General features: G+C 35.0%; 1 protein-coding gene across 2 annotated transcripts in view; it reads right to left on the bottom strand.

Moving 5' to 3' along the window:
- SPAG16 (sperm associated antigen 16) overlaps positions 1 to 16,460 on the bottom strand; it is a 1,016,770-nt gene that overhangs the window by 395,734 nt on the left and 604,576 nt on the right. For both annotated transcript variants that reach the window (XM_042950045.1, XM_042950046.1), the window contains one exon: positions 2,842 to 2,968. In XM_042950045.1, the coding sequence (XP_042805979.1) occupies positions 2,842 to 2,968 (127 nt within the window). The remainder of the gene's footprint in view (positions 1 to 2,841; positions 2,969 to 16,460) is intronic.

Below are 16,460 nucleotides of genomic sequence, written 5' to 3'. Positions count from 1 at the left end.
ATGAGGTGAATGAGAAACAAAATCATAGAAGTGCCTAATGTGACTTTAATAAAACAATTCTGTTTTAACTCTAGAGTTGTTGTCATATGCTATTTGTAGAATTTTATATTAACATTTTAGTTAATAACTTGCATTGTCTAATTATTAATAACATAAGTAAATTTCCCTTTGTTTTACATGTTAATTCTATATTAAATTATAGCAATTTAAGTATATATATATATATATTATATATATATATACATATATATATATATATTTTTTACCATCTGGCTTGAAAATGTTTTCAGAAAATAAACTCATCAAATGAATTATATTTCTAGTCAATCATACACTTACTATTATTTATGAATAACATTTCATTTACAACAAAATATTTTAGAGTCCTTTTCCTAGTATTAATTAATTTAAAGCTAGCATACATAGTAATATAAACTTTAATTTGCCATTAAACCAATTTAATAGAGAGATAGATTAAAGAGATACTTTTGGGATTCAATCTTTCTCTGCACATACATTTAATCCAATGCTATGCTACCGTATACTAAAGGCCCTGTGCTGTGATGAATCTTTTTTCTGCTCTCAGAGATACTGTGGGGAGTTAGAACAATACAAAAAGAGCTCACAAATCAGGTAGGAAGGTCACCATCAGAAAACAACTCTGTGCATTTAAGGCAAATATATAGAGGCAACTTCTTTTAATAAGAAAGGTTTTATTTCTAAGCACTAGTGCTTCAGTTTTTCATGAGAAAAAATAAATAAGAGACATGCTTTCTGAGAACATTCAGTTGCAGCACTTTCAGAGAGAAGGGGGAGAAAACCCTGAAATCAAGAGAAAATGAACATAAAATTTGGGTCACTGCTAAATTAATATTTTCTCTGTGGGTTTTCCTTTACCAGTTGCTTTTATATGCACTTCACATCTAAGTATTTAGGCTAAATGCATTTGAAAATCTTGCTTTTCCACTGATGCTCCATTAGCAGGAGTGAACTCTGCTATATCAGGGTCTAAGCTATTTTAAAGCAAGGAGAAGGTTGCAGGACTTTTGTACTCAATAACAATTCATTCTGATTTTATTCTTAAGTCATGTCTGACATACTTTTCCCCCAGTGCCTTTTGACTTCTGCTTCTTCAGAAGTCTAAATTTCTGCAACATGTGAAGTTGGTGTCTAAGACATTTATAGCTTTCTTCTGTAGTATGTGAACCTGAGACTTCTTGTGTATTCATCCTAAATTAGTTTGCCTCAGATGACTAAATAGGGCCTCCCATACTGAATTGGATTGCTAATCCCACCATCTGTATGTTCATCATCTTAATCCTTTATTGATGTCAATCATGTGTCATATATGGGAAGATAAAAGAGAGAAATTACAAGCTGCATTTCCTTAGTGACCCAGGAATCAGAATCTATGGATATTTCGGTGTTTTTTTTTTGTGGTTTTTTTTTTTTGTTTTTTTGTATAGTTTCCCAGAGTCCTTGTTTTCTTTGCTATCCTCATCAAATATTGCTAAGAATGGATATGGAGATCCTGTTTTGCATATCTTGGAATTTCTCAAATCACTAAAAATCTGTGCTCAATAAGCCTCTGTGTTATCTCTTGTCTCTCCTCCATCTTCAATCCCTTCCCTTCCCTTTGCTCTTTCCCTGAAAAAATAAACCTGTTGTTTCCTATGTGAACAAAGGGGACCCTTTGTTTTTCTTCTGACCCTAGAGCTACAGCCTTTTCTCCTCTTCAACTTCACTGCTAAACTGTTTGAAAATGTAGTTTCCCCTTTCTGTCTCAATTTATTTATATCAACTTCACTTTTGAATCAACAGTAATCTGGGGCTGTCTGGTTTTAGCACTGAAAATCCCATGACCCAGGACATTCCTCAGCTGTGGACAAACTCACACAGCTGGTCACCTTAGACACCTCTTCCTCCCATAATCTCTACCTCAAATCACTCTTCAAATTCTGAGAGTTAAACTTCCTGCCTTTAAACCATTCTCTTCGTTTGTTGTTGTTAGTTTCCTGGTTCAAATTCCCATCCACTCACAGCCTGTTGTACCAACTTCCTCAATGAAACAGACTCCCTTACTCAACTACCATAATATATTAGTCTTTCTAAAAGGCAAATTTGATTGTGTTACCCTGCTTCCTTGACATTCTAACAGATTGCCCCTGAAACACTATAAAACCTGAATCAGGTACTTCATGACCTTGTCCTTGTCTATCTGAATACTCTCACCTGCTGTTTCTTCTTCTGTAAGCTCTATTCATACATATTATTACACCCAGAACATACTATTTAAGCCTCACATTTCTACTGCTTTGTACATGCACTACCTTTTCCCAGAGTCCACACTCTACAGACTACCTGATATATCCTACTTATCCTCCACATCTCAGCCCAAGAACAGACTCCTCTTGGAAGCCATCAATACCCTTTCAGGCAGATGACAGTTCTCCAGGCTTTCTCTCTTGTATGTTCTTCCATTTAAAAACATACCTCATTGCATTAAGATAATCTCCTGTTTCTCTTTGCTACAAGATCCTTAAGGAGAAGCACTACATGTTCCCCTTTCATATTTCCTGAACCAGCAGAGTTTCTGTCTCAATAAAAAATTGTTGAATTAATGTTTAATGAAGTCATTGCATTATTTTTGTAACCCCTACACATACAGGAGGCAGGGTAGGTAAGAGTACCTAAGCAAGACCTTGTAAATAGGAACATACTCCCATTTTTTACCTTCCATGCCCTTGCACAATTACTTTATAAGTTGCACCCAGAACCTAAAGAGTGACCAAGAGTGATTAGACTTATCAACACCTAAAAAAGGGCTAAAGATTTGCTTACTGTTCTTGCATCCCATACAGACAGGGTCTTATCTGCAGAACCTGTGAGAAGAGTGTTGGAACCAGGAAAAAACTCAATGCTGTTCACAGAATCCACATGTCCGTACAAAGTGCATCTGCATCTTTCACTGTGTAGACAGAAATGGAGAGTTCAAGTTTTAGGAGTTAGCACCTAAATGTTTCTTATGCTGTCTACACAATGCTAATGAAGATAACTTAAGTATCTGAAGCGTAAGTAATTTTGTAAATGACAAAAATATACAAAAGCCACATTTTAAGGGAAAATTCTATAGTCACTTGACATCCTAAGCACTTTATAGAATTAGTAGCATACAACTGACTAAATTTAAGTTACCATCAATTTATAAAGTCACACCAACTGTCATTTATTCCTTCTCACGAAATGATTAAATAAAAATGGTCCCCATCTAATAAACGAATATGCTAAGAAAAGAAAACAATGGAAGGCAAATGTTCAGGCTTCATTCTAAACCCACTGAATTCGATTCTGATCTCTACTGTTAGAAATAACTAGGAAAGAAATAAAACTGCAGTTTTGCCTTTTGCCACTTTATCAAAGTTGTTTTTTTTTGTTTTTTTTTAAGGAAACAGTATATACAGAGCAGCATTATTTCCTGTTTGTAATGCTTAATTGCTTTTAATGAACTTCAGTGATAAGCATATTTTAAAAACAGAGAAAGAGTAGAAGCAGGATAATTAACAGTGATGAGAACACAGGAGTCAATATAAGCACATTTCTAATAAGATAACCAGTTGTTTAAGCTCTGACCAACTGGCTCCTTTCTGGCTTGAGCCATGCCATATTCGGTAGTCTGGCATAGTGGGAAAACCTCTGCAATGGGAGGCAGGAGACCGTGTTCCAGTCCTAACTTTGACAAGAGCTAGCAGGGTGACCAGGAGCAAGTTATTCAATCTCAGTGCCAGCAGCTTTCCTTCCTGTATGAATGAGATTACTTAATTTGATGTACTGAGAGGTCCAATCCAGCTCCAACATTCTGGGATTCTCTGACCAAGGTCATACATGTAAAAGGGAAGGGAAGAAGTCAAACTGAGCACAGCATCTAAGAACTGTTAGGAGCAAAGTTTGTTCCTCCTCACTTGATTTTGATGTTTTTTTAAAAAATCAAGAGATATTAAGATTTATGAATATATTACCACATATGTAAGTTACTCAGTGACACCCTCTGTGATTGAGTCTTTCCATATCAAAATTAAGTATTATATTAATTAATGTCAGGAACAAGAAAGTAAAATCAATAAATTCATTAATTAGGACCATTCTGTGTTAGCATCTTTATCTCAATATTTCTGAGAGAGCTTGATAATAGTGTGATTATTAAAGCTGATGATATGGGTCAGTATATATCAGGAGTTAACAAACTATGGCATATAGACTGGCTGCCTATTTTTGCAAATGTTTTATTAGAAGATGCCAATTTGTTTACAATTGTCTGTTGCTGCTTTCCCACTACTATAGCAGAGTTGCATAGTTATAAGAGAGACCATATGGTTCATAAGCTTAAAATATATAATACCTACTCCTTTAAGCTAATATATTTGGATATTTATAAGTATGCCTGGATTTTACTTCTGACAGTTTTTTCCTTTTTTGAGGTTAGTACTAAAATGTACAGAATAATTTCTTTTTTATTTTTAAGGACTTACTGTGTTATATAGACATTTTACATGCTATTTTCTAATGATTCCCAAAACATAAGTATAAAACATTTCTTTAAAAGTTTATACTCCAATGCCCACCATATTGAAATAATGACACTTAACTATTAAGGTAATTGTTCCAGAAGAGTAATTATTCTTTCTCCATAGCTTTATGGGGAAACAGACAGAGAGAGATTTTACAGAAAAATAAGAATATATTTATTTTATTAAAGTAGTAAATTTTTAAGTTATATAGGATTTAACTATAAAAAAAAATAAGCAGAATTAAAGGCAGTGCTGAAAGTCAAGTAAATATTTTATTATTGTGAAATATCATTCCCTAAGAGACATCCTAACATCAAGAAAAAATATTAAAATTATGTTATTTTTAATTATTTTATAACTTATAGAAAAGTAGCATTAAAAAAGGAAATGAACAAATGTATAATTCCACCCTCTTTTTATACTTACCTCCCAATTTTCAAAATCACATTGTTAATACTACATCAAAAATCATAACACATATTTGATCAGTATTCACAAATCTCATAGCTGCTTAGTGACCCCCACCTGTCCTCCTAATTTTTATTTAACATATATTTAAATTAATCCTCTGTACCCATATTTTTTTTACATTTTCTTCATCATTCATTACTTCAAGAGCAATTTTGACTGGCTATAATATCTTGTTTCATCAATTTTTTCTCAAATGTTTATGAAGAAATTTTCCACTGTCTTATACCACAGGCAAAATCTGAGGCCAACCTAATCTCTGTTCCCATTTCCGCTCAACTACCTTTGTGGATGATAGGCTTTCTATGCGCATTAGCCGCGTAGGTCTTTCACAAACACCGCTGTTCAGAAATTTTATCATAGCATGACTTGATAGCTATTTCCATCTATTATTCTCAGACTATAATTATTCTACGATAGTTGCTTCCACTATATCTTTATGTTTTTCTCTTCCATTTATTCCATTTTTTTTTCTTTAGGAACACCAACCAGGTTTTATTTTTATTTTGTCTCATTTGTCTCTACAACTAACATTTTGTTTATGACGTTTATATCCTTATTTTTTTTTTCATTTTTTTCACCGCTGCTCTTTATAATTCTCAATTGTGTTTATTTGTGTGTGTGTGTGTGTGTGTGTGTGTGTGTGTAGAGGGGAGCCATCAAAAGCTTTGGTTTATGTTTTCTATTTCACTTATTTGCTGATATTTCTCAGTCTACTTTTCATATATGTCTACTGTCTTATAAAATCATAATGAAATGCTTGAGTATTTTTGATATTTCATCATATAAAATAAATTAAAAATAACATTTCTGTAATCTTTGAAAATATAGTGTATTTTCTATCTGAATTATTGATAACTTTGCTTAGGTAATTCCTTCTGCATTATATAGTCCCTAGTAGAATTTTGTTTATATTAATTTATTCTTCCATTTTTATAATTCTTCATAAGTTCAGGGTTGGTTTCTTTTTATTATGACTTATTTTTGAATGGGACAGCTACTTGCTAAATTAAATAGCAGAAAGAAGAAACTGGACGTATGTTATCTCTAATTTCTAATCAGGTTTGTTGTCTTCCACAAAGACTTACCACCAAGTGTGTTATTGTCCCAATCCCTAAGTTCATCACTCTTCCATTTTTGTATTTTAAAGTATAGATGTATCTTGTTGCAAAACCCCTTGAGTCACAAGCTCTGTATTAACTCTGAAGGCCCCTGCCTTCCTTACCACCTTCAATCTGTCTCATCTGTGGCAATCTCCGTTATCTCCTTTATCTAACAATAAAAATGTCTTGTTAGAATTTGTTTCTAACCATGTAGAGTAACCAGTACTTTACTTCTCCCCACACAATAAATAAATATAAAATTACACAAATTATGTAAAGCAACTGTTCTATGGCATTAAACTAAACACAGCACAAGATGGTAATCTTTTAGAGAAAGAAAAAGCTCAACATGAGCTCCACTACCCTCCTGACTTTCTGCTTGGAAGCACTTCCCTGCTATTAAATGTAACAGCAGGACCCCAGTAGAATTGAAGTCTCTGTGAGACAAAAGGCAGTGAGAACAGTTAGGGCTGCTGATATGCCTGGAATTTGCAGTGTGGGGTACCTGAGAAAAGGGAACTGCACTGGAATGGCAGTAGTTTTTATGGGGATTTTCTAGGAATTGTTTGTCAAGGTCTAGATGGCATTTCTACAGAGTAAGATTCAATAATCCTAGCAGAGATTTCCCCCTAGGAAATCTATAGCTGAGAGCTGAACAGTAATACCAGAGACCAGGGACTGTTGGAAGACACTGTGCTTTAATCCCAACCAGAGTGAAGAGAACTCACTGGGCACCTCATACTTTCAGTTGGGACTCCAGAAAGACCCCACAGTAAAAGTGAGGGTCATCTTCATTAACTAAGTTCAAAAGCAAAGTAGACTTGTCTTGCCAAAAAATGAAACCAAGACAGAAAGGGCAAAAAGAATCTGCTGATAATGAAACTAATCACTAGGACAGAACTCACTACCTTTCATAGAAAGACCACCTAATATAGACTACTTGTAATTGCCATTAACAACATCCAGCATATAATTTTAAAAAATTACTACACATGTGAAGACGTAGTAAATGTGATCCATAATCAAGATAAAATCTCAGTAATAGAGATGCTAAGATGAATCAAATGTTGATTATAGAAGACAAAAAAGACTTCAACCATCTATTATAAATGTTTAAGGATAAAAAGACACAGTTACAATGCATGTGTAAATAAAGAATCTCAGAAGATAAATGGAGGGGTGCCTGGGTGGCTCAGTTGGTTCAGTGATTGACTCTTAATTTCGGCTAAGGTCATGATCCCACAGTTTGTAAGATCAAGCCCCGTGTTGGGCTCTGCACTGACAATGTGGGTCCTGTTTGGGATTCTCTCTCTCCCTCCCTCTCTCTGTTCTTCCCCTGTTCATGTTCTCTCTTTCTCTCTCTCAAAATATATAAACTTAAAAAAAGTGAAAACTATAAAAAAGAAGCACAGGGAGGAATTAATAAGTACAATATGTGAAATAAAAATATCATTGATCTTTTGCAAATGATGATCAAAGATCATTTGCAAAATGGATATTACAGAAAAAAGGATAGGTGGGCTTGAATACAGATTAACAGAAATTATCTAATTTGAATAACAGAGTAAAAATATAGTATACAGTAAAATATAGATATAGTAAATATCTATATCATAGATCAGTCATCAGTAGGGAAATATCACATAGTCTAATGGATAAATAATGGGTTTCCAGAGTGGGGTGGAGAGTAGGAGAATGAGAGAAGTAGCACATTTCTGAAGAAATAATAACTACAAAATTCCCCAATTTGATGAAAAATACCAATATACAGATCCAAGAAACTCAACAAAGTCCAAGAGAGTTAACAACAGAACATACCTAAGCATTTCATAGTCAAATTGCTAAAAGCAAAATATAAAACAAAAATCCTTAAATGGCTATAGATAAAAGAAACACAACATGTAGGAAACAATGGTATACATGGCAGCTTACTTCTCAGCAGAAAAAAATAGAGACACGATATAATAGAACACATTTAAGGGCTGAAAATCCAATAATCAGTTAAAAATACCTTCCATAATGAGGATGAAATAAATTTTCAGATAAATGAAAGCTGAGAAAATTCAACACCAGTAAATCTTTCCTATAAGAAATGCTAAAAAGAAGTTATTCACACTGAATGAAAATGGCACCTGAAGGAAACATGTATATGGAGAAAATAATGCTGGCATTGGCTACTTGGAGTCTTTTGTGGTTCCATACAAATTTTAGGATTGTTCTAGCTCTGTGAAAACTGCTAGTATTTTGAAAAAAAATTTTTTAACGTTTTTATATTTATTTTTGAGACAGAGAGAGACAGAGCATGAACGGGGGAGGGTCAGAGAGAGGGAGACACAGAATCTGAAACAGGCTCCAGGCTCTGAGCTGTCAGCACAGAGCCCGACGTGGGGCTCGAACTCACGGACCGTGAGATCATGACCTGAGCCGAAGTCGGCCGCTTAACCTACTGAGCCACCCAGGCGCCCCGAAAACTGCTAGTATTTTGATAAGGGACTGCTTTAATGTGTAGATAGCTTTGGGCAGTACAGGCTTTTTTTTTTTTTTTTTTTTTTTTTTTTTTTTGACAGAGAGAGAGAAGAAAGTAGGGTTTGGGGAAGGGCAAAGGGAGAGGGATAGAGAATCTTAAGCACCCTCCACAGCAGGGAGCCCTACATCAAGCTCAGGAGCTATGTAAATACATGCTTTTAGAAAGGAGATGTATGTGTTAAAGGTATAGCAATTTTTTGAAAAATATTTCTTCATTTATTTTGAGAGGGAGGGAGAGAGAGAGAGAGAGAGAGAGAGAGTGCATGAGCAGGAGAGAGTGGCAGAGAGAGAGGGAGAATCTTAAGCAGGCTCCATGCTCAGTGCAGAGCCTAATGTAGGGCTTGATCCCATGACCATGAGATCGTGATCTGAGCTGAAATTGGGATTTGGACACTTACCTAACTGAGCAACACAGGTGCCCTAGGGTAGCATAGACATCTTAATAATATTTGTTATTCCAATCCATGAGCATGGGATGTTTTTCCATTTCTTTATGTACTCATCAATTTCCTTCATAAGTATTCTATAGTTTTTAGAGTATAGATATTTTACCTCTTTGGTTAGGTTGATTCCTAGGTATCTTATGGTTTTTGTACAATTATAAATGGGATTGATTCCTTGATTTCTCTTTCTACTGCTTCATTATTGGTGTATCGAAATGCAACAGATTTCCGTAAGTTGCTTTTAAAATTCAACACCCCTAAAATAAATAATACAGTTAAGAAATGGGCAGAAGACATGAACAGACATTTTCCAAAGACATCCAGGTGGCTAACAGACCCATGAAAAGATGTTAAACATCACTTATCATCAGAGAAAGACAAATCGAAACCACGGTGAGATTATCACCTCACACAGGACACAAAAGATATTGGCAAGGACATGGAGAAAAGGGAACCCTCTTACATAGCTGATGGGAATACAAACTGGTACAGCCACTCTGGAAAACAGTATAGTGATTCCTCAAAAAAGTTAAAAATAGAACTATCTGATGACCCAGAAATTGCATTACTAGGTATTTTCCCAAAGGACATGAAAATACTGATTTGAAGGGGCACATGCACCCCGATGTTTACAGCAGCATTTCAACAAGAGCCAAATTATGGAAAGAGCCCAAATGTCGATCAACTGATGAATGGAGAAAGAAGATGTGGTGTATATATGTGTGTGTGTATGTATGTATGTATGTACATACATTACCCAGTACATGTACCTGTACACACATTACTCAGTCATCAAAAAGGATGAAATCTTGCCATTTGCAATGATGTGCATAGATCTAGAATGTATTATGTTAAGCAAAATAAGTCAGAGAAAAACAAATACCATATGATTTCACTCATATATGGAATTTAAGAAACAAAACAGAGGAACACAGGGGACAGGGAAAAAAAGAGAGAGAGAGAGAGACAGCCATAAGAGATTCTTAACTATAGAGAACAAACTGAGGGTTGATTAACGGAGGGAAGTGGGTGGCGGATGGGCTACATTGTTGATGGGTATTAAGGAGGACACTTATTGTGATGAGTACTGGGTGTATATGTAAGTAATGAATCACTAAATTTTACACCTGAAACCAATTTTACCATATTTAACTAACTAGAATTTAAATGAATTTAGATTTAAACAAAAACTTGAAAAGAAAAAGATAAAAAAAAGAAGAACAGATAATATGTGGTTATAGAAACCAGAACAGTATTTGCTAGAGGGAGTAGGCACTGATTAAATAAAGATACAAGGAAACTTTCTGTGGTCACAGAAATCGTCTATATCTGCATTAGTTTCAAAGTTATATACATTTGTTAAAACTCATCTAATTGAACGGTTAATAACTGTTCATTGCACTGGATGGATATATTACCTCAACTAAACAACTAAAAATAAATATGGCTTGCCAGAATACTTTTTCCCTCTACCTTCACTCCCCTGATATTTATGGCATTGTAAATATTCTAGAATATATATTGCTGTGAATAACTGAATATTTATAGTGATCCTATTCTCTTATCAAGTATGTTTCTCATATAAGCATGGATCAAGTACATGCATCTTCATAGATGGACAGAGAATCTTTAATATTTAAAATAGCTATACCATTGGGGCACCACACTGAGCAGAGAGCCTGCTTAAGATTCTCCTTCTCTCTGCCTCTCCCCCCTCCCCCCGCTCTCTCTTAAAATAAATAAACATTTAAAAAATAGTTATACCATTAGCATATACATCTTTTCCTTTCTAAAGGTATGTATTTACATAGCTCCTGGGAGGTCTTTCATGTTTAATTAAAAGGAAGTAAACAGGAAAGAAAACATAAAAAATAAAAATCCACAAGAGATTTAATGAACACAATACAAGTGAGAGAAAACACAATCGATACAGATGAATGCATAAGAAAGAAACAGCATGAACAATATATAAAACAATGATTAATATTTCTAACCTATCAAATGTTAGTGAATAGATTTATATCTGTGACAAAATTAAGATTATTGTTTGTAAGTAGTTCATTAGTTGTAACTTTTTAGAAGACTATTTACTAAAGAGAAAAATTCTGAATATGATATTTTTAATTGAAGCATTTCAACTTACAAAGAATTATGCTTTTAATTTAAAAGTATCTTTTAACAGATATAATTTTCCATTAAACTAAAAAGTCTATTCCAAAATTTGGTAGTATTTTTAAAAGCAAATGCAACAGTATTACAAATATGATTATATCTGGTTCATCCTAACAAAGATATAACAAATATACGTACACAGAAAATGTATTGTTCTAATATGTGTCCTTGCATATACACACTATAGGTAAAATACTGTGCATGTCTAGAATTTATATTCAGCCTTTGTTGTTCATTAAAACCCAATTCATTTATTTAGGAGTCTATTCATATATGGTGTTGGGATAGAGGGAGCAATTTCTCAATGATATAGCTCACATAGTTTCCCAAGTGAAAAGGAAAAGCTGGGTCTTCACATAGCTTAACAGAAGAAAGAACTGCTGAAGGGGGAAAGAAATCTGCTCACGAGCCACTGGTTTAAGGTGTGGGGCATTCCAGGCAGACAGGCTGCAAGAGCAGGCTTGTGAGAGATTAATTAGCTGCCAGAGCAGGGAGTTCCATTCAAAATTTCTTTGCAAGGTGAAAATGGACTAAAGTGATGGAGCATGACAGCACCACAAGGGATGGAAATGATTTGTACACTTCCATCAAAAACATAAACACTGAAGCCTGATGCAATTTTCTCTCTGTTGCCCTGTCGGCTGTTTTCCTAACATTTTTGTAGGAAGAAGTTAGTTCATAAGCAATGGCTCTTTATTAACTCACCTCCTGCTTTTCCTTTATTTCCTCTTTTCCCTTGATTTAATTTATTATTCTGGTAAGTGAATGATGAATATTTTTCTGAATTTTCAGCTCATTATAAAACAAAGTTATCTACTCTTCTAGAGCAGATACATTTTCACTTAAAACGTATTTCCCATACATATGCTAACATACAAGATGACAACATTTTAACATAGTTTCTCTTCATGAGGCATTAAATTTTAGGAGTTTTATTTTCTTTGGTGTGTTTGTTTTAACACTATTAATATTGAATATACAATTGCACCTTTAAAACTTCAAGCTTGTATGAATTTACAGATCAACAAAATATTAAGACAAGCATGGAACATTTACAAAAAAGCAGCACAATATATATCTCTGAAGATAAAAGCTAAAAAAAAAGTCTATTCTTGTTTTGAAAAAGAGGATTAGCATTCATTGCCTTATTAATACTTAGTAATACCTGGATTTTAAATAGTGTTTATATAATTGAGTCAACCTGCAATAATAAAATTTATCACTAGGCTTAGCCAATAATTCTTTGTGAAGTACCTAAATCTAAGAATCCAACATGAACATTAGTGAAACCTATTTAAATCCTCATACTGTAATTCATAGCATCCAGTTCACTGAGGGATTCCTCCCCACCCTGGTTTATTTTTAAAAGTTTATACATAAGCTATTTTAAGACCCACCAGAATTAGCATCTCAGCAAGGCGAAATCCTCAAGTGACATCCAAAATTTGACTTCAAAAGTTAACAACACTTTAATAATAAGAGCCTTTTGTTTTATATTACTGTAAATTATATAAAATCCATCATGCAATAGTTTCCTTGTGACCATGGAATTCAGTTGAACATTTAGTAGAGAGAGTGATTTTTAAACAAAATCTATCAGGGAGTCTTCCATAAAGCCCTATCTTTTTTTTTTTTTTTTCCCAACTTTTTTTTTTTTTTTTAATTTATTTTTGGGACAGAGAGAGACAGAGCATGAACGGGGGAGGGGCAGAGAGAGAGGGAGACACAGAATCGGAAACAGGCTCCAGGCTCCGAGCCATCAGCCCAGAGCCTGACGCGGGGCTCGAACTCACGGACCGCGAGATCGTGACCTGGCTGAAGTCGGACGCTTAACCGACTGCGCCACCCAGGCGCCCCCATAAGCCCTATCTTAAAGTTCACCATAACCTATCATGACATAACAAACTATCATGTAGTTTGAGTATCTCACCCAGGAAGGCTCATGAATAGGCCACAGCTTCGAAACTATAAAATTTCTTGGCCAAAACCCTTGGCAATAAACATACAATCTGAGCCTCACCCCCAAATAGTAATAAAATTCCACTCCGTATGTGTAAACATAGGGCAGATTCTTGGTAAGCTCAAAATATTTGGAATACAGCCAGGATTTAGGGAATAGAAGCAAAAGGTGAATAAATTAAATAACTATAGTAGAGCTGGGATTCACTCAGAGTACTCTCAAGTCCTCACTCAGATTTTCTGATCAGTCAACTGACCTGTTTTTGCAAAAAGCAGGGTTTTGCAAAGGGAGAGGGTTAAGAGGCTGGAGGGCACAACTGGTAACAGTGAGAAAAAGTAGATGCTTGGCAGTTTATACCAGTAAACTGGATAATGGAAAAACTAAAATAAAAAGACCAAATATTGAAATGACATCTTGGGGCAAATTAATAAAGGCAAAAGCAAATAATTCTGTATATTCCAACAGCCCCTACATTTAAAATTGTAGTTTAAACACACCTGTTGAGTGCTAACTATCCTAAGCATTTTGCATGTGTAAACAGCACTGTGAATACCATTGGCCCTATCTATTCACAGATTCTGGATTTGTGAACTGTCTACTCACTAACATGTATTTATAACACCCAAATCAATGCTTTCGTAGACATTCATAGATATAGACATGCACAGAGTGGCAAAAAATTTCAAGTCACAGGATGTGACATTGCACGCTGAGGTCAAGCTAAGTAAAACTCTGCCTTCTTGTTCCAGCTCTCCTACTGTAAGCAGTGTCCTTTTGAGGTCTACTTAGTTCCGTGGTTTTATTTTTTTTTTTCACAGTTTTGTGCTTTTTTGTGGTGATTTTTGTGGCTTTGCTGTTTAAAGTGCCTCCCCAGTACAGTGTTGTCTGGTGTCTGTAAGTGCGTGAAAGCTGTAATATCACTTATGCAGAAAATGGTTAGACAAACTTTGTTCATATGTCAGCAAATAGTGCTTTTTGACTATAATTTCAGTGTGAATGAATCAACACATATTAAATAATGCATCTTTAAACAGAAACACACACAAAACCAGGTTAAATATTGATTAATTGACAAATTAACTTGCAGGAAACTAACCCTGTATTTCTCCTGGGCACAATGTTTCCATATTCACTAATCCAGTGTTTTTGGTGATTTTATAAAATATAACAATCTTGAATAAGAAGAACCAACTACACTTATAATTTATCCAGTTTGAAGATAAGGAAACCAAAGTATACAAAGTCTAGATAACTTGCTCAATATCACACATGTACTTAGTGATGGAGGTAGGATTATTCTTCCCAAACAGTTGGCTTAATACCATGTACTTTTAACCACTATCTACACAATCTTCCACACTGCCTATCGTAATGTCAAGTGAGGGCTTTGGGTTATCAGCCAGTGATGAAATTTTGCTTTGCAGGTAGAAAAATGCAACATTCATTTTAGGAGGATTTTCATTAAGAAATAGTTACTATTTAAAATGTTTCAGTGCTATTTAAAGTGTTTCAATAAAGGTGAAATGTTTATTGCCTATAAAATTAATTTGTATTAACCCATACTCCACAGTACCAAATAAATCAACTTTTATGAATTAGAAACATTAGAAACACATAAAACAAAAGTTATGTGGTCTGATACAGTGGCCCATTGCAGTTGACTTATGTTGCTTTATAAGATAGTGGTTTATATATTTTCCTAATTCCACATTCAGTGATTTCATTTGGGTCATTTGAAATTGGTCATGGTGGTAGTATTTATACCATGGAAATTGGCAAATGCTACACACCAGAGCCTACGTTTTTCTGAAAGTAGGTTTATAAACACACACTGCTTGGGTGCCTGGGTGGCTCAGTTGGTTAAGTGTCTAACTTTAGCTCAGGTCATGATCTTGTGGTTCATGAGTTCAAGTCCAGCATCGGGCTCTGTGCTGACAGCTCAGAGCCTGGATCCCACTTCGGATTCTGTGTCTCCCTCTCTCTCTGCCCCTCCCCCACTTGCACTTTGTCTCACTCTCAAAAATGAATAATAAATAAATACACACACACACACACACACACACACACACACACACACACACTGCCTGATTGCCTGATGTGATGATCCTTGGTTTAGCCAGAGTTTTCCTTTCAAATATATATGAATTACTTAAACATTTCTTTAAAATTTTTTTAATCTTTATTTATTTTTGAGAGACAGAGTGTGAGCAAGGGAGGAGCAGGGAGAGAGGGAGACACAGAATCCGAAGCAGGCTCCAGGCCCTGAGCTGTCAGCACAGAGCCCAACGCAGGACTGAGCCACCCAGGCGTCCCTAAAGTTTTCTTTAAAATCCCAGTTATCATCTGATTGTCTGTACTGAGTTTCCTTGGCATTTCTTATTTTATTTATTTTGTTTTGTCTTTTGTTTATGTTTTAATCCAGCACATGATACTCATAAGAGTAAGAATGAACATGAGAATGAATATAACTGCCGAAGTTCTTTTTATTTATTTACTTAATTTTTAAATTTAATTTATTTGAGAAAGAGAGATTGAAAGTGCATGTGCAAATGTGAGCAGGGTGAGGGGCAGGGAGAGAGAGGAGAGAGACTCCCAAGCAGCCTTGACACTGTCATTGCAGAACCTGATGTGGGGCTCATTCCCATGAATTGTGAGATCATCACCTGAGCCGAAGTCAAGAGTCGAATGTTCAACCGACTGAGCCACCCAGGTGCCCCAGTGCCGCTGTTCTTACGGATGCAGTAATAAACTACTTCTTCAGTAAATACCTGAACTCTCCCTTTACTTTCAGGGCACAGGTTTGTTCCCTGCCATCCATACCTTCTAGGTCATTTGGTACCTACTACCCAATCTAAACTGATTCAAATTTTGCCCGTGAATAGTATTACAAAGGACAGAAAAAATTAGAAATAAAATGTCCCATTACTGAGTTGACACTCATGGTCTGGGATTCTCAAAGTTAACAGACTAAGTAAAATAATTACTTCTGCTTTAGAACCTATGTCTTATGAGGCGGAATGAGGGAAGCCAATCTCTCGTGTGCCTGAGACTCAGACCTGAATAAGAAAGAGTGAAAGCTTATACACTTCAATCATATGGTGCTGCTTTTGTATTTTCTGTAGTTAGGTCAGTTTTTTAAAGAACTTTTGCTCTACAAATTCTATGACTTAAAAGTATTAAATGTCTTTTTTATATTCAAAAATGGTCAGGAGAGTTGTTTTGA

This window comes from Panthera leo, chromosome C1 (genome assembly GCF_018350215.1).
Source record: "Panthera leo isolate Ple1 chromosome C1, P.leo_Ple1_pat1.1, whole genome shotgun sequence".
Lineage (NCBI taxonomy): Eukaryota > Metazoa > Chordata > Mammalia > Carnivora > Felidae > Panthera > Panthera leo.
Note: the sequence above shows the minus strand (reverse complement) of the source record. Positions and strands in the feature narration are given on the sequence as shown.